A 22,379-nucleotide genomic window follows, 5' to 3' on the forward strand; every position below is an offset into this window, starting at 1 on the left:
TGTCCACTGAGACCACCTTTTACCTTTATAAAGAGTTTAAAAGCAAGAACGGAAACTGCACTCCAATGTTATGTTTGGTTGGGGAGAATGGAATGGAATGAAATGAGTAAAAATACTTGAAACTAATAGAGATAGAAAGAAAGTTTTGAAAAAAATTTGAAGGAGTGCAAAATTGCTATGATGAGATTTGAGAAGAAATTGAGGATAGGAGAGAATGAAGCATTCCATCTCAAATGGAAGGGATATCTAGCATATGATGTAGGGAATGGAATGAAGGAATGAAATTTCTTTAAAATCATCCATAAGATAGTTCATTTTTCATTCCATTCTTTCCAGAATCATTCACCCCAACCAAACACAACACAAGTGCATAAAACATATACTGTACGTGGTTATATTCTATTTTACCCGGTGTGTTAAAAATAATAGAAACTGCTCGGTTAGTGGCTCAAAAGTATTAGTCTAATCCACATACACAAATTCGCTCCTAAAATTTTGATAAAAAAAACATATGTACAATTTGTTCACTTGGTGTGCAAGCAAGGAACATAAGCTGCTCGCCAAGTAGCTCAAGTATACCAGGTTCAATCCACAAACTCAGATTCACTCCTCTTTACAGCCTGAAAGAAAAAGCAAGGATTTGGTGATGGTACTGAAACCGATGAAACAGAGATGCAGATTTAGTTTAGAGCTTACGTGAACATCTGAGGACGACTTCGGGAGGGTTGAGGTCGCTTTATTGGTGAAATGATGAGATTTCTTAAAGTCATTGATGGGTTTCCTGCTCTCGATCCAGGTCCAGATCCCGCTCCAGCACCAAATGCTGTACGATTAATACCTCTTCTGTTATTAAAATCAGTTGGCCTGACTGACTGTTTTACAGGCGAGCCACCAGAAACATCGAAGGGACCAGAATTAGAACTATTCTGTCTAGCTGCTGAAGGCCATATATCCTCTCGAGCCCCTGGTGTATCAGGAGTGTAAGCCGGCCAATCTGCAAAAAATAAGTAATCTAGTTTTTTTTGCAAGTACACAACCAGTGCTAGCTACAAAATACATGCTTATTAACTATGCGACAACAGAGATTTTATGACATTTAGCGAATGTTTTCAAAATGTTCAGAGATTCATTAGCCAAAAAAATATGAGATACTAAAGACAAATTCTGTAGGTAATATGACCATATGCATTAGAAGAGAACATAATCAGTTACCTTTCCTCAGAGGATCTCTGTTAGGCATCATGTTAGCTGGACTTGCAAACAAATCAGGCTCAGGTCCAGAATAAAAGTTGTTCACAGGTTGAATTGCTGTTCTTTTCATGGACTCGTACTCGCATCTTAGCTGATCATACATTTCATCAAGTTTTCTTTTCTGCCTGGTGGTAAAATTAAGAGCACATCCCAGGAGGTGATTAATCGCCTATTTTTTTTTTATAAAAAGAATAGCTATGGTTACATATAAGGTTTAACATTCTGAGAGAAGCAATGGAAAGAGCACTGACCTGGACTTTTCAGAAAATTTTTCCTGAAGTTCTTGCTTGTCTTTGGATAAACTCTCCATTTCTTGTTCCATCATTTGGCACTTCTTTGCCATTTTCTGATATGCAGTATGCACTTGCTCAAGTTTTTCTGTGAATTTTTCTTGCATTGCCTCACATTTTTGTCGGCACTGAGCCACTATCCTGTTCATCTTAAATTGCATCTCCAGTTCCTTTTGCCCAATGTAAAACATCACACTTCTGTATGCACTTTTCATCACTTGTTTCGTATTAAGGACAGGTGACAAGATTTATTATTTCATTTTATACTTCCTAAGCAAAATATTTAACATCAGTTGCAGATATATAAAAAATCAAAAGCTTCATATATAACTATGTCCATCCTAGTGAAGTTAATATCTGGGAAATGTCTAAAGCTAATATGCAAATATCATATACACATGATAGACACCTTATATAATTTTATAGACACGTGTATAATGTAGATTGAAGGATACATATTTGAGGAGTTATCCCAGCCATGACCATCTGCAAAGAAAATGCAAACCATCAAACAGAATGATGCAGGAGAGTTTGCTAAACTACCAAAATAATCATGCAAGTCATAAATTTAGGGAAGGGCATAGCTTCTAATAGAAAGGAAAGAACTGTAAATATAATGAGTTATTTGAATCATGCTTGCAGCTTGCTTACATTGATCCACTCATCATTTGGATTGATATCCACAGGTCTCATAAGACTGACATTTGAAAAGCATAGTAAGTTAATATACAGCCACACAGAGTTGTCAGGAAAGTTATTCATCTAACATGCAATATAATTAATATGTAATTCAAATTGCATAAAAAAACAAGAATAAGCTAAATCATCACACAACACACTGTGTTTTCTTAAAAAAAAATCTCCAAACTGTCGGGACCATCATTTCTATAAGTTAATGTCTAAATCTTTCAAAAAATAATAAATACACAGCAGAATTCAGACTTGAACGAGTGAATTTACCTACCTTTTAGAGAGTACTTGGTCACAAATTGGGCAGGCTGCATCACTGCTGAGAATCCTACCAGCATCTTCGGTACCTTTTACACTTATTAAGGATTACAACAGGAACATTCTTTAGCAGGATCAGTAAATTCTATGCGAAAATTGGACTACTTTATCATCAGGATACACAATAGGTGACCACAAGAGGTGCTAACAGCTTTCCCTTCTAGGTCCCTCCAGCACGCATTGCATCTCATTGTAGCTTTAGCAATAATACCTACTTTCAAAATATATGGGTGGCTTGCTTCAAGCTTCCTAGAACCAGCATCTGAACAGGAATTTCAAATTTTTATTATTACTGAACAAAAGTAATAGTGATTTTAGTAGATGGAACATAAAACTGGTAGGAAACAATATTATAAGCTTCTCAAGAAGCTTATCCGGTGAATTATTTAAATGTAAAGCAAGTATCCAATTACTGCTGTTAATGCTTACTCCCTCCGTCCCCCTGGATATATACATTGGGGGATGGGGACGCGACACGGACTTTAATGCTCCTGTAAAGTATAGTTGTGCAATTTATTTTTAAAAATTTCTTTTTCTGAATTAAAGTTTGGATGTTAAATTTTTATTCAGAAAAAGAAAATCTCAAAAATAAGTTTCAGAACTATATTTTATAAGAGCATTAAAATGCGTGTCGAGCAGTTGAAAAGAAACGTATAGAATTAAATGGGACAGAGAGAGTATCAGCTAAGAAGTGAGGCTCTCAAACATGGGATGGAAGTTATAAAGGCCAATGCTGAGATCAACAACAAATACAGAAACATGTCAGACTGAAAATCCAAATAAGATCATTTTTATAAGAATTTGCGACATTTCAGTAGCAAGCTTCAGATACCCAACGCAACTCTCCTCCATCCTAGCATGAGATAGAGTTATAGATTTCGCCCAAAAAAATCATTGGCAGCCTCAATATAACTACATGAAGAAATAGCATAGGCCAAATTGCAATAAAGGGATGAACCGACATCAGACTTTTGTGATGAGATACATGTTGTCTGCTTAGTGCTTACAATATCTTCTTAAATGATTAGAAAAATAAGTTGGTTGATATTTTAAGTTCGAGACATGAAGAAGAAACATTGGTAGCTAAGCAGGTTGAAGTACCATTGTTACACTTACAGGATAGCAATTTAAAAATTATGTTGTATATGTCGATAAGCATTGCGGATTTGCAGCACTAAGAAGTAACATATAACATATATTAGGAGTAGATAAGGCTTTCTGGAGAATTTGTTTCTAGTGCGGAGTGTAGGACAAAAACTTAGGAACAAAAAAAAAAATTCATAGTTCCAGACTTTCAATCTGGGAGAAGAGATATTCTCTACATCGAATTATCTGAAGATAAATATCATTATCTTTAGGGAAAGATCAGAACAACTGCAATCAGTGGAACTAAGGTTGTGTTCACTTGAAGTGAATGGAATGGAGGGAGAATGGAATGAATTTTGTACTTTAAAATGGTGTTGATCAAAGAAAATGTATATAATTTTCATTCCTTCAATCATTCCAACTTTATTATTTTAACTATAACTCTAACCCACATGTTTTGGAAGGAATGCTCATTCCATTTCAACATCATGTTTCTTCACAATCTTTCTCACAAAAAAATTAACTACACTCATATTTTGTCACCATTATCTCATATTTTCTTCTTTTTCCTTAAAACTTCTATATAATTTTTCATTCCATTCTGCCCTCATTCCATTCCATGAAGTGAACACAGCCTAAGTGTAATTTGCCATAACAGAGCAAAACAAGATTTCAAGACACTACACAAGTAGGTCTTTAGTGTATTACTAGTATCAAGTTTGGACTGGTATTTTCCATTCCAAACTTTAAATTTCCTAGAAATCAAAACAAGAAATGATCGTACTCGCATAAGTTCCATGTAATTTGTGTAGTGTTTGAACTTAAACATTTCTTGATATCACAATCAATACAGGACAGAATTTGACATACACATGACACTCTATAAGTAAAGCTTCAGTTTTCTTTCAATATACAGAAAACACATATTAAGCCAAAATTGATGGAACTAAAGTTGTGATTAGCACTTCTTACCGTACAATTATCATACTTGCATGTGTCAATTTGCTGTAGAAAATCAAAATTATACTATCTACATAGGACCTAGCCAATTATATGATTCTCAAAAATCAAGACCACGCTCTTCACACAGAATCTAAGAGATTATATATTCGTCACAAAAGATCCTCCAATTTCTAGATAAAGCAGCAAGATAATTTGCGAGTAAGATCGTATTGTTATTCAAAGCCCAAAATTTTAAAATTCCACACTTCAGCAGCACCATCTCAAAGTTATGCAGTTATCATAGGATTTCCGGAAATCAAAACTGAACTCTTCATAACGAACTTGAGAGATCATATACTCGTCACAATCATTCAATTCCAAAAGTTAACAAACAGATGAACACAAAATAGATATCATTAACTAGGGTTTCGCAACTCCAAATCCAAAAATTTAACAATATTTCATCTCAATTTCAACTGAATTCAGGCGCCAATTCAAAATAACCGAAAAAACACGCAAATCGCAATCAAATAAACATACATACATAATATATCGGAGCCTAAACTGTATTGACGAACCGATACTGTTAGCAGCGAACGCGAACGTTGAATCGGAGAATTCGTCGGCGATACAACAGCGCGCGAGAAGAAAATGACAGAGAACAAATCGATGATTCGGTCGAATTCAAAATTTGAAGTTAAAGATATAGAAATCACCTGAGAGTTTTTTGTAGTTGATTTTATTCTTAATCTCTATAGTGATGTATGTATGTTATATATATGAACATTTTGCGCTCTAGTACTTTATTACAAATACAGTGTTTGGCGCGTAAAATTGGGGAAAACCTGGAGCGGAGGCGGGTCGGATTTGATTAAGAACGTCCTTTTGAATTTAAAGATTTGATTAGGAACATCCTTTTGGTTATCATTTATTTTCAGATAAAATGAATATGCTAAAGCCTAAAAAAGTACAGATATTTTATTATTATAAACATGATAGTTCCGCTAAAAAAATCAAAAAAATAAACCAGATAGTTTAAATTATATTTATCTAGCAGTGCAATCATTTATATTTTGATGGACTAATAAACATTAAATTATAAAAATTACAGCAGCTTGCTGGAAAAACGGCGGTAGTATATTAGTCGAATGGTTCGGAACAAAGAAATGGACAGGCGAAAATCATACGGATTCGAAAAGACTTTGTCGATAAGAACTAATTAAAAGAGATATCGAAGTAAAGTAGTTTTGATCCTTGAATAAGATTTTTAGTCTTAGTCTCTTAGAGAAAAAATCGACGATAATATAGTAGCCGCTTTAGAGAATCTAGTTCCAAAGGATATGTGTCTGTGCCTATATATACTCGTTCATCTTTAGGTTAATAGTACAGATACTTTGTTATAAACATGATAAACATGATAGTTCCGCTAAAAATAAATCAAAGAAAAAATAAACATGTAGTTTAAATTATATTTATTTAGCAGTGCAATCATTTATATTCTGATCGACTAATGAACATTAAATTATAAAACGGCGATAATATAGTAGCCGCCTTGAAGAATCTTGTTCGCAAAAGATACGTGTCGCTGCCTATATATAAGGTTAATATCATGAATATGCTAAATTAAACATGCTTAAAATAGTTTTTTTTTATTGAAAATAGGCCTAAAATAGTTAATTATAAACATGTTGGCGTTCCTCTAAAAATAAAAAATAAAATAAAGATGTTGTTTAAATTATTTTAGCAGTTCAACTTGCTGCTGGAAAAACCGCGAGAATATAGTAGCCGGCTCACAGAATCTTGTTGAAAAAGACATGCGTCGGTGCCTATATATACTGCTTCAGGTTAATATCATGAGCAGTTGAGCACATTAATTTTGAGTTACAATTTCTAAACCTAAATTACACACTTAGCAGCCGCACTGTTTCTCTCAGACTTATACTTTTCTTAAGGTTAGGCGTGATAAACAACTATGGGGTTGAAGCTTCCTCCCCACGGCTTCAAATTTACACCGAGTGACAAGCAGTTGCTTGAGGATTTTCTGAGACCCAAGATTCAGGGTACACTTCGTTGGGATATCATCAAGGACAAAGAAATTTACGGTCCGGACGCCAATCCATGGGAGATTTTTAGTGACTCGTCGACTCAGTGGATAACTTCTGGTAGTGAAAAATCTGTTTATGTCTTTTCTCATCTGACAAAGATAGCCGATAAGGAATCATCTGGTACTGGTGGTAATGAACACTATGTTCGGAAAGCGGGTTGTGGTACATGGCATGTTGAAACAGGTCGCAAGATCATCGTGGATGGGAATAATAATCATATCGGGGAGAAGAGGATGTTGGTCTTTCAGATTAATGATGTTAAGGGATTAACGGAGGGAGATAGAAAGTACTGGAAGATGCACGAGTACTTTTTGAAGGGATATGAAGATTATGTGGTTTGTCAGATTACTTCGGATGTGTCGAAAAGAGCCAAGGTGTACACCAAAGATGTTTCGGGAACCAAGTCTAAAGCCAACAAGAAAATTGCTGCGACTCGTACAACTAAGTCTAAGGATGAGAAGGGAAATCAGGGATGTCATGAAGAGAAGACTGAGATGATGAGCTATCAAAATCTGCTGGCCCCAATGAATTCCTTGTGTCTCGGTGGTTCTGACCAAGCGGCAATCATATACCAAGGCATGCCAGTACAATATAATGGGGCAGGGGGTGTGAATTCCAGTGTGGAAGAACAAGAGGCAGAGGCTCAGGGGTTAGAAGTACTTCATGATCATCAGAGACTCAACAATCAAGAAGCCGCCCAGCCAGTGATACCGAGTACAGGTGGGGGTATTGAGAACCTGGGGAGCAACGGTGGATCTCATGACGAAGCATATCTTGACTTGGAGGACTTGTTTGGTGGTGATTTCTGGCCGAATGTTGACAATCTGCTGATGGATGACCCGATGTCCAACGATAATGTACCTTTGAACTTTGAGGGTTTGTTTGATGCAGCTGGTTCTTGGTCAGATAAAAATTTGGAGGAACCTGGGCAGGTCAGCAACAACGTGCAGGAGCAGCAGCAGCAGCAGCAACAACAACAACAACAGGCCGCTACGCGAATGAACATGAGTTGCATGTTGGGGAAAAGGCCATCATTTGAAGCTCAAGAAGCAGGACCTATCAAAAAGTCTCGCATCTGATTTCTCTTAATGTGCTGTTTTATTGGTTTTAAAGTTCTTGCATGCATGTAAACTGTTGAAATTTGTCAGTAGGATGATGTGATGTACTCAACGCTGCATCTGATTTTCAGATTTATATACTTGGTTGCTTGAACAAATACAGTGATTAAATTTACGCATTGTAGAAACTAACTATAGTCTTTTAGGTCAATAGTACGTTATGGTGCATGTCAGTAAATACTTTGCCAATTTATAGTTGAGCAGTATTGCTCTGCAACTAGATTGTGGAGTATTTGTTTTGTATTTAAATTGGCAAAGATTGCATGATGTTATATCAAGATTCTTAAGTAATTGACTCTTCTAGAATGGCATGCAAGATACATCTCTTATAGTAGTTAGAATGTGACACCCATTGGTTGCAATATATAGCTAGGTCTGATAGAACGATGTTGCATGTTACTCAAACTGCTCTGAAATCCGGAAAGGAGGAAGAATAATGAAAAATATGGTTTTAGAAGATACAAATTTTCTAACTTGCTTGCAGAACTTGAGCAAACAGAAATCTGGCTTTCAAAAGAATGACTAGGTGATGGGGGAGACTTTTAAAAACAAATTCTGATGAAGACAGAATATATGTTAGTATAATGAAAATGAAAATGGAGATGCGGGGGATCGAACCCCGTGCCTCTCGCATGCAAAGCGAGCGCTCTACCATTTGAGCTACATCCCCAAATATATGAGCTCTTACAATAAACTCAATACTACTTCTTCAACTACAGCGGATCATAGAACACTAACAGACCTGAATATATAAAAAAATTATGCTCCCAGCGTTTTTTTTCATTCTTTGTTTTGTTTTCTTCCGTTTCATTGCATATACTTGAGCATCAGAGTTTTATTCGACTTGTAGCAACAAGAGAACCTGTAGCCTCTAGGCTGTAGGTACTAATTGAAACATCCATGCAATCTTGCCAATTTAAATACACTGGAGGCAAACATTCATTAAAAAATTGCATCTTGTTTCTTTCAAATAACAAGATCATGTTCACCTACATTTACTCACCCCCCCCCCTCTATATCAAACCTGGAGTTGCACATTTACAACCAAAAAAAATCATTGCTATGGTAGTATAGACAGTATAGTGACTCAAGATCACAGCATGTATCTCTAACTTCCGTTGTTGCTCCCAAAATTTATCGGGTAGAGATCAGTCCTGGAGGTGGAAGATACTGTATTCCATGAATGGGTTGTCGATTCAGCCTTCAACTGAGAGTCCCCAGAGGAGCTTGTTACATAGCTTTGCTGTTGTATATCTGCAAAGTCAGCAGGCTGCTTTCTTCCAGAACTTATGCTCCGGTCTGAAAAATAGTCTTGCATGACAGATCTGCCTTCCAGTATGCCAACTACTGAAGACATAGCAGGCCTAACCACAGGAGAGATGTTAGTGCACAGAAGAGCGAGATTTATAATCACCATTGCCTCTTTTTCATTGTATTCTGATCCTAATCTCTCATCAACAAGATCCTTTAAGTTCCCCTCGGCCTTCAGCTCTTGTGCCTTAATTTACATAAAGACAATGAACGGGAAATTTAGAAAATAACACTGATCCAGTACTGTTGTGTATTCTACAAAAGTGCCATTACAGTTGCATACTAAATTTCTTCAATCCACTCAATTAATTGCATTGTTGCCTAAATCAACAAACCAGCATGCTTAATCATTAATTTCCATACTTTTATGTTGTTTCATGAAGTCTCCTTTTGTTGAAAAAATTTGACAACAATTGTCACTTGTTAAGGTCATTCCAATACTAAAATTCAGCTTCGATGTCACAGAATACTGGTCTTGTTATCAAATTAAGTTATTACTTGAACACTATTATGCTGTAGTGGACAATTTTTCAAGAACTTTTAAAGATGCTTGTGTTTGGACGGAAAGGATTAATAGAAATTTTGATAAAAAAAAATCTGGAATCAAATCAAAAGGAAAAATATGCAATTTGATAAATGTACCAAACAAAGAGAGAGAATAATCAAAATCAAATAGAGATAAAATGTAACTGTGCCTTCTGTGTTTATGCAATGCTCTGTAGGATGTTGAATTATGTAATGACAGAAAAAAGTGAACTATGTTCAACATATTGAAATTACCCAATCAAGAAGATATGAAGGTTCTTTCTTTGATCTGCTACTAGTGTTGCTCATCCCGCTGACAATTTCCAGTGCAACAATTCCAAAACTATAAACATCTGCTTTATCTGTTAGGTAACCTCGCATTGCGTATTCAGGTGCCATATATCCACTAAAAAAAAGAATATTTAACATCAGACGATACATAAATAGAATGAAATGCCTAAGATATGGCTAGTTGCTTTCTTACTGTCATATAATCAATAAAGACCAAGTTCACACAAATGAAATGCCTCAGATAATGCTAGTTGCTGCTAATATTACAAACTTGTAGTTCATATGGAGTTGTAATAGTAGGAAGTGGAACTATCCAATCTACTAACAACAGATAATAAATTGACTAGAAATAATGACACTTACTAAGTTCCTGCAACTCGGGTGCTCATATGAGTCTTCTCCTCCTCAACCAGTTTAGCCAGGCCAAAGTCCGATATCTTGGGATTAAGTTCTCTATCCAGAAGTACATTTGTGGCCTTAATATCTCTATGGACAATCTTTAATCTTGATTCTTCATGTAGATAAGCCAAACCTTTTGCTATGCCAACACAGATTTTGTATCGTGTTGCCCAATCCAATTCTATCTGCTGTTCATCTGGTCCTATATAGACCAATTGAACAAGTACAAGAATTTAATGTTGTGATTTAGGGAAAGAATGTAATTCTGCATCCTACATGTGTGTATTGAACTGATACTGGAAGCTGTAAAGCAGTTGGTTTACCAAATAAAGCTCTGGCAAGGCTGTTGTTTTCCATGTATTCATACACCAGCAATAATTGATTCCCCTCGATACAACACCCATATAGTTTTACAAGATGTGGGTGTTGCAGAGCAGTAATCATGCCTATCTCATTCAAAAACTCACGGTTCCCTTGCTGTGATTTTGAAGATAGCTGCTTCACAGCAATTAAGGTTCCGTCCAATAATAGTCCCTTCAATTAAAATGTATTTACAAGTTAATACAAAATCAAAATCAATTGTGATTGTGAATGCTTATTCTTAGCATATAAGTTTTAGGAAACCAGTTGTCCTTTAGGGTACCTTGTAAACAGGACCAAAGCCACCTTCCCCAATCTTATTAGCAACATCGAAATTATTAGTTGCAGCCCTAATTTGCCGCAAAGTAAATGAGCCTGTGTGCAGGTCAAGACCCTTCAGATCTGTTAAAGAGCCTTTCAAGTTATGTAACGTCATTCAAAACTTATAAGTTATAACCACTTCAATTTGACTCAGGTTCTAACAATTTGTTGATACAGTTGATGTGTTACTTTAGAACATGCAAGGAAAAAGTGAAATGCTTCTGAATTTTACCTAGGTTCATTCTGTCTTTACTCCATAGACAGCCTTTCCACCATAATACCGCAAAAACCAGGACAAAACCAGATACTGCCGCAACCACAATCCCCAAGATAAGGCCCACTGATCTTTTCCCCTCACTTGGGATGCTGTCTGAATGTATATGAAAAAACAATGTCAATTAATTAAATGTGCCCAACATGAGTTCCGCTATATTCAGAGCTTCAAATAATAGAGAAGTACCCAAAAACTATAGCATTTTGCTTGTTAATTATGACTTTAGCTTTTGAAAGCCAAGGAAAAAGCCTCAAAACAACATAATTTGGAAAATAGTTCATTGCACACACCATAAATGTTTATTTTATAAGAAATGTTCTGGATTTTAAATACTAATCTCTTGCATTAAACACAGATCAACTAAAATAATAAGTAAAAAAATGTTGCCCAAAGAAACTACAAACAATATTACTGGGTCTCTAATTGGTAAATTATTGATATAAATGTCTACATGTAGGGACTGTTCACAATATCTGGTTATATCTATCTCAACATTTCCAAAACATAAGTTGCAATAATGCAAGTCCGCCTAATAGTCAGATCATATAGTTTTTTAGATACTGAGTTCTAGACTACTTAAGACTATAGCTTCCCACAAAGTTTGATTCTTTCCATTTAAGTTGAGAATACGGTATGGTTTTCCTTAACCAACATGGCTACTGATTTTAGTCTCCCAAACAGAATCTTTAATACCTCGACTGGAAGTCAACAATCATTCCATGTGCGGATATGAGCAACAAATTTTCCAACTTAACTAAGTAACATTTGGAAAAATGGAAAGGACCCCTTTATATACCGAACTTCTCATTTCATAAGTTTAAATTATGTCAATTAGGTCAATGAAGTTACAGTTGTGTCAATTTCCTGTTTCTCATATTGACCCCAATTAGAGCTGTGACTTACTGATAAATTTCTTAGGGAAAGTTCTATCCAAATATACCTTTATATTGTATTACATAGAGAGATAATACTGATAACATGTCCCATTAAAATTACACCCTCAGACACATACTATAATCCCTACTTCCCCTCCTAAATTTTAAGAATAAAACTCCTAGTACTTTTAATATTACATAAACCATTCCTCCCATTGCAGTTTATAAATAATTAAACACTATAAGATGACGGTGGACTATGACGATGAGTATGACAGGTGATGTGATTAACTCTCTTAGGTCTCAAGGAAACAGCCCTCAGCCTAAATACTGGAAACTAGCAGCCCATTTCAGCGTGGCATGTTTGGTGCTGACGTGCTCTAATGATGATGGTTGTCCAGGTGTTAATAAAACAGGTTGTCATTGTGGTTGGAATTTTTGCGCAGTTAAAATGAACGAGATAATGTGGTCAGGTTCGCATATTGTGGGAATTTAATTGTGAACAAAATTACTGTAGTTAAGGAAGGTCATGCATGGAGTTTCCATTAAGTATATCATCAGGAAAAGGTGAAGTAATTTTAACAGAGGATGACAAATATGTTTCTAATGATATAGACAGAACATTAGGCACTTTACCTCGGTCCCACGAAAGAATTTCCAATTTGGTTTTTGTAGGTCAATTGGCAAAATTTAGTACTACACATCAGATATATAGATTTATATGAATCTATATGATCTCAGTAGTATGTAACTGTCACCTTGAACAAAGAAACCAACATGCACTACAAATATAGTTTATATATAAAGATTTCATGAATCACATTAGTACTTCAATTTAGAAACTCTGTTGATTTTGACAAACGAACAAGAGGTACTGTTAGTGGAATGGAGGGGGTAAATTGAAGTGCAAGTAGAAGTACAGCATCCAAATAATTTCATATCATCATAATGACATCAGAATTGTAAGCTCAAAGATATTTCTGATTACCAGATTCCACAGAGATAGCTGATATCAAAGGTCCATATACACCTTTTTCAGGTATACTTGTTGTCCCTTTTCCAGCCCAATACAGTCGGATCTCCAAATCGCCAGTGCGTAGAGTAACAGGAAAACTCTTTACAATTCCCTTTCCAACTCCGCCTGCTTCAAGTGCAATATTAAAATCTTTCAGTACCAATCTTCCCTGCAATATGTATATGATTTCAGTGCAGGCAACAACAATTTATTGCATATCACTTTGACCCTAATGTTTGTAATGGGTGCTAAACAAAATAAGCTCCATTTTAGTCTGACTTACTCAAACAAAAATTACTAGAAAGAAATAAAATTGACTTGGCAGGTAAGGATTCATAGATTTAAAATTCAAGAATAACAGCTGAAACTTTTATAACAAAAGTTGCTTGGCATTTCAAGTGAAGTAATGGAAAATTTCAATCCATGACTTGAAAAGAATATTTACTCTCCCTATTTATTTTACATTGATTTGGCATTACCTGAATGTAAACATCAAATATGCGTCTTCCAAGGCTGTTATAAGTTTTATCATCAGTGAACATTATCTCTGCAAAGTGAAGCTTTACTGTGTAGTTTCCATTAGAAAGACAGAAACCATAATAAGTCAGCGAAATAGGAGAAACTCGGGCATCCATGTACAGTTCGGGACGGTCCATATATAGCCTTGAAATATTTGTGGAAATAAATTTTCTGTTGCTATCATCCATAAAGTGACCAGTATTGCTAGTTCCCCAGTTAGCTCCACTGCGAGAGAAACTTGCCAGTCCACCTGCTATATCAGCTTCATATTTTGAACCTTGGTCCCCAATTACCTCTCTTCCACCGCAATTTATGTGGATGGAATACAAATCTAGTACAAAACCAGATAACAATATTCTTACAACCACGCGTCAAGCAGGAAGAGGAATCAGAGAAATGGGAAAGGCGAAAAGCATAAACAAAGCATAGAAATCTTATGTTTTATACCCATGTTCATATAGTTAATATACTTATTACAATTTACAAATCTCTGCGCTTATTTCTTTTACATATTTAGCTAAAATTCCGTGACAATGCACATTGACTCACTTCACACAATTCCATTAAACGGGAGTTACGGGACCAGGAAATCTACACTGTCACACAGTTTAATCTGGTTTTTACTAATTACGTAATTTAATATAATGAATGTGTGACATGCACTATAAGGAAAAATCATATAAAGTCTTCTGAATCCTATAAGCTATATACACAATTCTATGCTAGAATTATCCATGCACAGTTTCTTTTTGTTGTTACTCTGTGGAGGTGTTACAAAAGCAGATGACACTTGTGGTATTAGCAAGCATCTAGCCCTGTCAACTTGGGTAGATACTTTAATTGAGAGTGTCCATTCGCACCTGATATAATGTGTTTTGGATGACATATGACCTACCTTGTTGTATCATGGATCATAAGGCTACAAATATCAGCCCCATCTTCTAATATCAGTATACCTCTAGTTCTGCTAGAGTATAATTGTTCAATAGGATAGTTCAGCTAATCTAAATTATGTTCAATCATTTGGAACTACATATAGATTTATAGTCTGAACAGCTATGCTATTCCATCATCAGTTCATCACTGAACTATAGTTGCAATTAGCTTCCTTTATTAAGTGCCCCCCCGGTACAAGTGCAACAGAAGCAGTACAAAAGATATAAAGGAAAAATATAAGCACCTAATCTGTTCTCATTCCCTAAGCAGTAAATTTAAAATCCTCTCCTAATTTAGTATCTTATCATCATTAGCTTCACCTCTAACATCTCAAACTGAATAGATTTATAAGTACAAACATACAGATGATGGAACCAATACAAAACTGTCAATCAAAAGTTAAAAACACTTACTTTGTTGGCAAGGGGGGTTTGCCAAGCATGAAACTATTCCACTGTAGAGAAGAGTAGGGGCAGCAATAATTAGAATGACTTCAACATCATACTTATAATAAAAAATTTAAAAACCATGACAAAAAAAAAAATGAAACACAACTAGTTTCATTAAAATGTAGTCCTTCGAATTACTTGACTGATATGAATTACTTGACTGATATGAGTTTCTATATTGTTTACATAACTAAAGACTTATTTTTTGAAAGATGCAGCCGCTGAGTAACTTATGGTGATAAGAAAACATATACTTGACTAATTAGTCCCGCCTAAATATTAAAGTTGTTATAATTCTGATGACTAATTCGCATATTTAGTTTTGTGCGGAATTTTATAATAATCTGAACATAAAACAAACAGGAATCTACCTGGATGAATATACACTGCGTTTTAGTGATTTATAACTTATGAGGAGTCAGGATCGAGAATTTTATTTAACTTCTTAATACTTGGATTTTTGACAAATGTATCATTTAGCTGGGTACTTTGTACTACAATGATGGTAGCAAGTACAGTGGCACAGCGCTGAGTGAAAACTTACGAAATATTTCGCGTGGAAGAGCTTGCAAACAAGTTTCTGCATGAAAATACCGAATAAATACCTTTGAAAAGATTCGACTTATCTCGCATAAACATTTTAGACAAATGAAAATCTTACATGTCATTTTGCTGACAGAAGGTAGCTGGGGTAAAATTGTTGTATGAGAGATCACTGCACACATCAACAAATAAATCCTTGGGTTATAAAAGCACAGGAAAATGGCCATCCACATGCTGGTATTATATTTGTCATTCTGTTTCCATTTATTTGAATTGACTATAATATAACAAAAGAATTAAAAGATGAAAATAACGATAATAATCATGCATGGATATCTAGCAGCAAAGAGCACATGAGGTGCATTTTTGAGCCCATATAGTCGAAAGGAACAAAGCTAGGTTCCTTGATCAACAATATGTGATTGCAATATCTACAGCACTAAAGCTCATCAGGTTCATGAACTTGATTATGGCCTATTATAAACCAAATACTGATGTATAAATATGTCAAGAAGAAAACACCAATGAAATTGAATGGGATATTCATATGCTAGAAATATAAAAAGTTTCTTATGATATGTCTGTTTAAAAAAAAGTTAGCATACAGATGCATATCAAAAAATCCAGGTAGATACTATATAAAAGTTTTTCGAATACCCCTCCATTTTATATGAACTTTTTCCTCTAATAACTTGACATTTACTTGGCTAGTTGAAAGACATTTCTGAATATGAGGAATATTAGAGGCATTTTAAAGAATCTACGGTATTAGAATATCCAAAAAAAGCGTTATTTTATAGTTGGATAGAAATTAGAGTAGAATAGTCTACTGGACATATATATTATCAAGTAAACAATAAATGTGAGTACCAGAAACAATCCTGAAAAATGAATTAGTACGTACTATTTTTAATCTTACAATATCATCAAGAATCACCCTGATCGAGGATAATGTTTCCGATGATATACAAATATATTACAGAACACGATAATAACAAAGTATATAAAATATGCTAAAAAAGGCATGCATTAATCACATAAAAAATTCAAGACAGAAAAGCATAACGTCTGAAAACTATTGCAAGGTTCAGAAAGAGAACCTTACATGTTGTTTTGCCCTTTTGGCATTCTATTTTCAGGATCTGATCCAGATAGCATGTTTCCAGTTAAATATCTGAACACCAAATACTATAAATTAGATTTTCTTGGTAGAAGAGCATTCATTACTTGTAGCCAAAGCCCAAATATCAAGTTCTAAATATCACTAGGCAAGTAATTTGAATGGATTTTCTAATCTTGCAAAAGATATTTGTCGACAATGAAGACCAGTAGGCTGAAAGATTGGAGATTATATATATTATGACAAGGGAAGAAAAGTAAAGAGTCATGTAGTTTATTCATCTCGCTCAAAAAGACGAATAAGCATTTTACGTGAAATAAGTTGACTCAAGTAAAATTGATTTGAATGCTACAACATAAATAACTCTTGAAAAAGAAGTCTCTCTGAGGCTTTTCAGTTAGATATATGATTCAATAGGGTGTAGTTGTAATTTTGTACATTAATCAACATCAAGGATGGGCGTAATCTATTTCCAACCATCATCCATATTTTCAGAAAGTAGGCTTTTATGACTTTACTAGGGTTGGATCTCATGTGTGTTATATGTAGACTGCTCCTTACTATTTAGCTGAATCACCATCACCTTGCTATAGTTGAGTATCATTTGTGATAACACAGTCTGTTCCTTATGTAATGTGCAATTAAATCAGGAAACACTGCTCTGTGATCTAGCATTTGACTCTCACCTGTATTGTACATGTCATAACATCAATGTCTTCCATCAATGATTTTTAGAAAGTGCAGAGCATATTTATTTCATAGGAGAAGACTTGTTATGTTCATTTAAAAATGATATCAACATCTTTCATTAATGATTTTTAAAAAGTTAACAGGGCCTCACTCAAATCACTAGAATAATTAGCTTCCACGTTCTATCCAGAACAATCATCTAAACAAGCAAATTAAATGTTAGAATTTAACTGCATGACAAGGATTGATTATCCCAGCATTAGTTTGCTAATTTAAAATATTAATTTAGAAAATAGATTACAATAACTAAAATCAAGGAAGAGATGGTTAGGACTTCAGGGTGAGCAAAACTGGATGTCCAGTTCCTTTTTCAAACACAAGATCGGATATCCACTTTTTTGGAACATGAAAATCATAACCCCGACCCAGTCCAGTATAACCGAATATACTGAAAATCAGATCAGATATTGACAAAACAATATTACAAATAAGAACATTCTCTAAAGTCTCATCTATTTATTTGTTACTATTTCATATCATAAATATTAATATAGTAATAAACTTGTCGCTGACATAAGTCAAGGCTTATAAAAAGAAACATATAAGTATATTTAATCAAAATCTTACATTTGCTCGGTATTGGATAGACCACCAGCAAAACTAATTGGTATTTCTCCACTTATTTTGTTAAAGCTAAGATCTCTGCAAGAAAAAGGTTTTAAGTAAGCATTGATAGCAATACATGTATCTAAATATAGTCTTCAGTATTCGAGGTTGGAGTACCAGTTCGAATCAAGTTTGCAACACTATTACTGTACATGCTTTTCAAAATAGGATTGTCAAGGAAAACAAAAGTGCCAAGGCATTTTGGTAACTCTATTATCTCTACTTAGTCTGATGATTTCTAAATGCAAGCAGGCATGCACCTCAAATGTGATTATTTAAACAGATAAACTGCTAAACCAAATATAACTTAGGCTAATGTATTGTGTTTAAACTTACAAAAATAAAACATTAGTTTTCACACAATTCACAAAATATATATATCTTCAGAATTTTTTCCCACTCAATCAGTGATGCAAGGATCGTTATCTGTAAAGCAACCATACAGCAAACTATATATCCAGGCTCAACCTTGACTTTGGTTTGCAAAATTTTTGTGAAACTATGAGATTCACTCTTAATTATGTTAGAAATTATAATTATGAGATTTGATAGTTTTTCATCATATGTTGAGATTCTTGTTGGTGACAAATTCTCACTCTGATATATGTTTGCTTCTTATCATGTGCTTTAATTAATGCAGGATGCTTGCTAAGAAATCTCTGTACTGGAATCTTAAAATTCGACAGCTAAGCTATCATAAAACAAACGCATAAACAGATTGAATACATGGACTTCAGGAAGTAAGTATTCATATCATCAATAAAAGGATGAGAAAAGGTTCCACTAACAAGGTTGTCAAATTTTTCATATCAACAAGATACTCTGGTAATTGTCCGATAATATTGCAGTTCCTTAATACCCTGCAAATTTTGAAATGACAAGGCACTGTTAAGATTCTAATCAAATTTAGCAACCCAGAACCGTAAAAAGATATGAAACTTACAGTCTCTTAATGCTTTTCATGCCACGAAGGGGTGGAAAAGTTTGTTCGGTTCCATTCAAGTCGCTGATTCTCCTGAAAATATTTAACACCAGAAAAAAGAGAGAGAGTTTAAGCAGCAGTACATATAAAGATTAATTATAACAATCTGATTGGAACATAATACCAACAAATCAAATAAATCAGTCAGTTGAGCAATGCCAGAAGGTATTGGCCCATTCAAACGGGTACCCTGTATTATCCTGCATTTGACAAATATACTTCAGTAATCAGCTATTTAAGTTTTATAACAATTAACATGAACAGTTGGATGTCTCACAGTATTTTAACATTGATCCACTTCTCTATGAATTTGGGTATCTTCCCAGTGAAGTTGGTATCAGCAATTCGGCTGCAGTTGCACAAGCAATAAACCCATCAGTTCACTTATACAAGCATACAGAGAAAAAACAAGGAACAGAAGACAAACTTTAGGAACTCACAAGTCCTTCAAAGTAGTCAAGTTTGCAAAGGTTGGAGGCAACTCCCCGTTGAGATCGTTTGAAGAAAGAGTTCTTAAACAGCAATTATACTGACTAGTTAGTATAGACAGATAAATAGATAGATAGATGCTCATGAAAGAAAAAAATTCAGAGGAAATTAAGTTAAACTAAGATTACTTAAAATTTCATTGAATTCAGGTGATAAAGTAAAAAGAACAAAGATAAATTTATTTGCAGTGAGCAAAACGAGTAGTGAATAACATGACTTACATTCTCTCTATAGCAGGGAGATTCCCAATCTCTGGAGGAACAGGTCCTGACAGCTGATTGTGATCTAAAAGTCTAAAAACAACAAATTAGAAAACCTCATTCAGCAATCACTACATAACTAACTGATAAAATTGATTTTAGAAAAATACTTACAATTCTAAAAGAGTGGTGATGTTTCCAAATTCTTTCGGAATTGTACCCGTCAAGCGATTCCCGAGGAGTGTTCTGCCATTGCACAACATTATTAAAGATCATTTAGCAAAAAAAAAACATTATTAAAGATCGAACCACACAAGGAGTGGCATACAAACATTTATGCTCTGTTTGGTCAAAAGCAATGAAATTGAGTATTCATCATTTTCATCCATTTCTCCATTCAATAGATATGACTAAAAGTAGAGCTCAATTCCTCGCAGTTGCAGATGAACGACTTATTACTACTAAAAAAAACTCGTCATGGAAATTCTGCACTCTAACATGTATTTTCTCTCACCCTTAGTTCTGATACAGTCATTTAATACATTCCTTCCACAAACATAGCTCTGAGAAACAGAGATAAGCAAAGCAGAAACCACATACATATTTGTTAGCCGCGACAAACCCCATTCCGGAGGAAGGGAACCGTTAAGGTAATTACGACTCAAGTCTCTGCACATACAGCAATTCAAAATACAATTTAGAAGATCACGTACATAAAATTCAATGTCAATTAGAACTAACTGCAATAAAATTGATATAAAATATGCTAGGGCCATAGCCCATAGGGTTTACGAAACATACAAACTCTGTAGGGAAGGGAGTCTAAGTAACTCTGACGACGGAAGCTTCCCTGCAAGATTTTGCCTCTTGAACGTTCTGCACTCAGCTTCCCAACATGTGAACACATTAAAACAGAACATACAATACAATATCGGAGACCTCTATTTTATTGGAGACCGCGCAGACCATACATGTTCCATCTCTACGATTTCCGATAAAAAGTGGTCTCCATAGAATTTCCCGTTAAATAATACTCCACTGTGACTTACATGGCAACAACATGGCAGACAGTGTTGTGGCAATCACAAGTAATGCTGTTATTTCCTCCGGAGCCTGTGGTATTACACGAATCAGCTCCAAATTTCCAGTCTGTTTTCCCCAGTCTTGTTGCTATTTCCTGTAAAGCTTCCACTGCACATCAACCATATCAATTTAAAACATTTCTTGTTGTTGTATATAAATAATTCCGTGTGTATCGAATTAAATAAAAAGGATCCCCACAAGTGATTGTTGACAACGATCTTTCGTATCCTAATATAAATGAACGTACCTTCATCATTGGGCAAGGTCTGAGCTGAAGCTACAAAGAAGAGAAAGGACATGAGTAGTACTGCTGCACAGAATGAGTAAATTTGAGATGTGAAGAGCATGACTTCTCTGTGGCCTGAAAATCAAAAATGCTGGAGCTACTAGCAATAATTGTCCTATCTGTCTGGGTAGACTTATGTTGCCATGTCTATAAACAGACTATATAGTCCAAGCTTCATATTAATATTTTAATGAAACGGAGAGAGCACGGATAAATAAATGAATAAGTGAAAATGTCCACGTAATAGCATAACGGATACATGTCGAGAGAAGGTACGGTATTAAATACCACGTTTGGGACAAAGACGGGAAGGTTGACAGAGAGAGTTTTGTAGTCAATCACCCTTTTTGGCCAAAGCTTCTCCAGCCGTCTTCTGATTTGGGAAGCGGCTTTTTTGTCTGGGTCGTGGATGCCAAATCAAACATCAGGATCGGGAGAAGATAATCTTAACCCTAAGCCTGTTATTTTACTATTCAATATACTAAAGGCTTAAATTTAAAATAACCATCCAAGTTTGCACAAATGTACACACCAGCCACCAAACAAAAAAACTCGATAGCTTGGGCATCCAGCTTTAGCAGACCCAACACATTGGCCAGAACCATCGATTTGGAAAAGCAGTGTAGCTCAGATGCGGCTTACTGAGAAGATTGAACCGAAGAGCACAGTGCAGCTAGATCTAATACATGGCTTTGTTTAGCCATCGACTGAGTTATTTATAAATAAATAATTAGAAGCAAGTTAGTTATAAATAAATAATTAGAAGCAAGTTGGTAAACACATGGACCGCCCAATTAGTTGGTAAGCATCATTTTTATATAATTATCGTCAACAATCTAATTCCTTAACAATCATCACAATTGTTTCTGCAGTTGACTCCAACCAAATTCATTCATGTCATTTTCCAAAAATCATGATATTAAATAATCTGAAGCCTGTTTTATTTCGAACAGTTTTCCTTCCCTTATTTTTTCACTTGTAATACAATATTTAGTCATTCTGAAGACTCTGAGCCATACATAAACACTCTAAAAAACACAGGGAAGTAATTAATCAAAAAATATATATTTACCACTGAGAAAAACTCACATACATACATTGTTCTAGAAATCCCCGATTTAACCGATTAATCCCCGATTAACAAGTTCGGCCACCGATTCGATTTCTGAAATCCGATTAATCCTTATATATATTTCTTAATCGAAGTATATATGATAAATTATTAAAATTAAAATACTATATTAC

General features: G+C 34.8%; 3 protein-coding genes and 1 non-coding gene across 10 annotated transcripts; 1 reads left to right on the forward strand and 3 right to left on the reverse strand.

The window, feature by feature from the left end:
* Positions 1-480: 480 nt before the first annotated feature.
* LOC108226407 (E3 ubiquitin-protein ligase CCNB1IP1 homolog) lies at positions 481-2,803 on the reverse strand. 5 transcript variants are annotated; one of them, XM_064080505.1, is made up of 8 exons: positions 2,671-2,803; positions 2,506-2,578; positions 2,193-2,238; positions 1,997-2,027; positions 1,503-1,758; positions 1,213-1,376; positions 697-964; positions 481-620 (listed from the first exon to the last, which is right to left on the reverse strand). In XM_064080505.1, exons 1-8 carry the CDS (start codon positions 2,738-2,740, stop codon positions 614-616), a joined length of 915 nt encoding a protein of 304 aa, XP_063936575.1. In that variant the 5' UTR covers positions 2,741-2,803; the 3' UTR covers positions 481-613. The 5 variants fall into 5 exon arrangements, with proteins under 5 accessions (XP_063936575.1, XP_017256852.1, XP_063936577.1 ...); XM_017401363.2 differs by having other exon boundaries at positions 697-994; XM_064080507.1 differs by lacking the exon at positions 2,193-2,238 and having other exon boundaries at positions 697-994; positions 2,671-2,696.
* A 3,746-nt stretch (positions 2,804-6,549) lies between these two features.
* On the forward strand, positions 6,550-7,761 carry LOC108226229 (NAC domain-containing protein 55-like). The gene has a single exon (XM_017401176.1). It carries the CDS (start codon positions 6,550-6,552, stop codon positions 7,759-7,761), a length of 1,212 nt encoding a protein of 403 aa, XP_017256665.1.
* A 636-nt stretch (positions 7,762-8,397) lies between these two features.
* TRNAA-UGC (transfer RNA alanine (anticodon UGC)) lies at positions 8,398-8,470 on the reverse strand. The gene has a single exon. It is a non-coding gene; the product is annotated as a tRNA-Ala (tRNA).
* Positions 8,471-8,721: 251 nt separating this feature from the next.
* On the reverse strand, positions 8,722-21,571 carry LOC108227166 (probable leucine-rich repeat receptor-like serine/threonine-protein kinase At3g14840). Of its 3 annotated transcripts, XM_017402175.2 has the most exons (25): positions 21,423-21,571; positions 21,096-21,158; positions 20,815-20,956; positions 20,567-20,641; positions 20,366-20,434; positions 19,940-20,011; positions 19,787-19,858; positions 19,517-19,588; positions 19,354-19,425; positions 19,205-19,276; positions 19,038-19,109; positions 18,883-18,954; positions 18,056-18,130; positions 16,724-16,792; positions 15,737-15,790; positions 15,620-15,655; positions 15,040-15,080; positions 13,651-14,021; positions 13,145-13,340; positions 11,240-11,377; positions 10,970-11,088; positions 10,650-10,860; positions 10,291-10,528; positions 9,892-10,042; positions 8,722-9,298 (listed from the first exon to the last, which is right to left on the reverse strand). In XM_017402175.2, the coding sequence occupies exons 2-25, from the start codon at positions 21,145-21,147 to the stop codon at positions 8,909-8,911; spliced, it is 2,931 nt and encodes a 976-aa protein (XP_017257664.1). In that variant the 5' UTR covers positions 21,148-21,158; positions 21,423-21,571; the 3' UTR covers positions 8,722-8,908. The 3 variants fall into 3 exon arrangements, with proteins under 3 accessions (XP_017257664.1, XP_017257663.1, XP_063935724.1); XM_017402174.2 differs by lacking the exon at positions 21,423-21,571 and having other exon boundaries at positions 21,096-21,353; XM_064079654.1 differs by lacking the exon at positions 21,423-21,571 and having other exon boundaries at positions 20,567-20,651; positions 21,096-21,352.
* Positions 21,572-22,379: the final 808 nt, after the last annotated feature.

The sequence above is a fragment of the Daucus carota genome, chromosome 6 (assembly GCF_001625215.2).
Source record: "Daucus carota subsp. sativus chromosome 6, DH1 v3.0, whole genome shotgun sequence".
NCBI classification, from domain to species: domain Eukaryota; kingdom Viridiplantae; phylum Streptophyta; class Magnoliopsida; order Apiales; family Apiaceae; genus Daucus; species Daucus carota.

What these genes read in the sequence shown, in the direction of transcription:
- LOC108227166 (XM_017402174.2), bottom strand. Translation starts at nt 21,195, where the DNA reads ATGCTCTTCACATCTCAAATTTACTCATTCTGTGCAGCAGTACTACTC. An exon ending in AAACCCCCCTTGCCAACAAA is followed by an intron (nt 14,022 to 15,039) that starts GTAAGTGTTTTT and finishes GTTTTGTACTAG; the next exon opens with ATTTGTATTCCATCCACATA. An exon ending in CCTTGCCAGAGCTTTATTTG is followed by an intron (nt 10,529 to 10,649) that starts GTAAACCAACTG and finishes TGGTCTATATAG; the next exon opens with GACCAGATGAACAGCAGATA.
- LOC108226229 (XM_017401176.1), top strand. Translation starts at nt 6,550, where the DNA reads ATGGGGTTGAAGCTTCCTCCCCACGGCTTCAAATTTACACCGAGTGAC.
- LOC108226407 (XM_017401363.2), bottom strand. Translation starts at nt 2,740, where the DNA reads ATGAGATGCAATGCGTGCTGGAGGGACCTAGAAGGGAAAGCTGTTAGC. An exon ending in CTCTTGTGGTCACCTATTGT is followed by an intron (nt 2,579 to 2,670) that starts GTATCCTGATGA and finishes TAAGTGTAAAAG; the next exon opens with GTACCGAAGATGCTGGTAGG. An exon ending in TGGGATAACTCCTCAAATAT is followed by an intron (nt 1,759 to 1,996) that starts GTATCCTTCAAT and finishes ATACGAAACAAG; the next exon opens with TGATGAAAAGTGCATACAGA.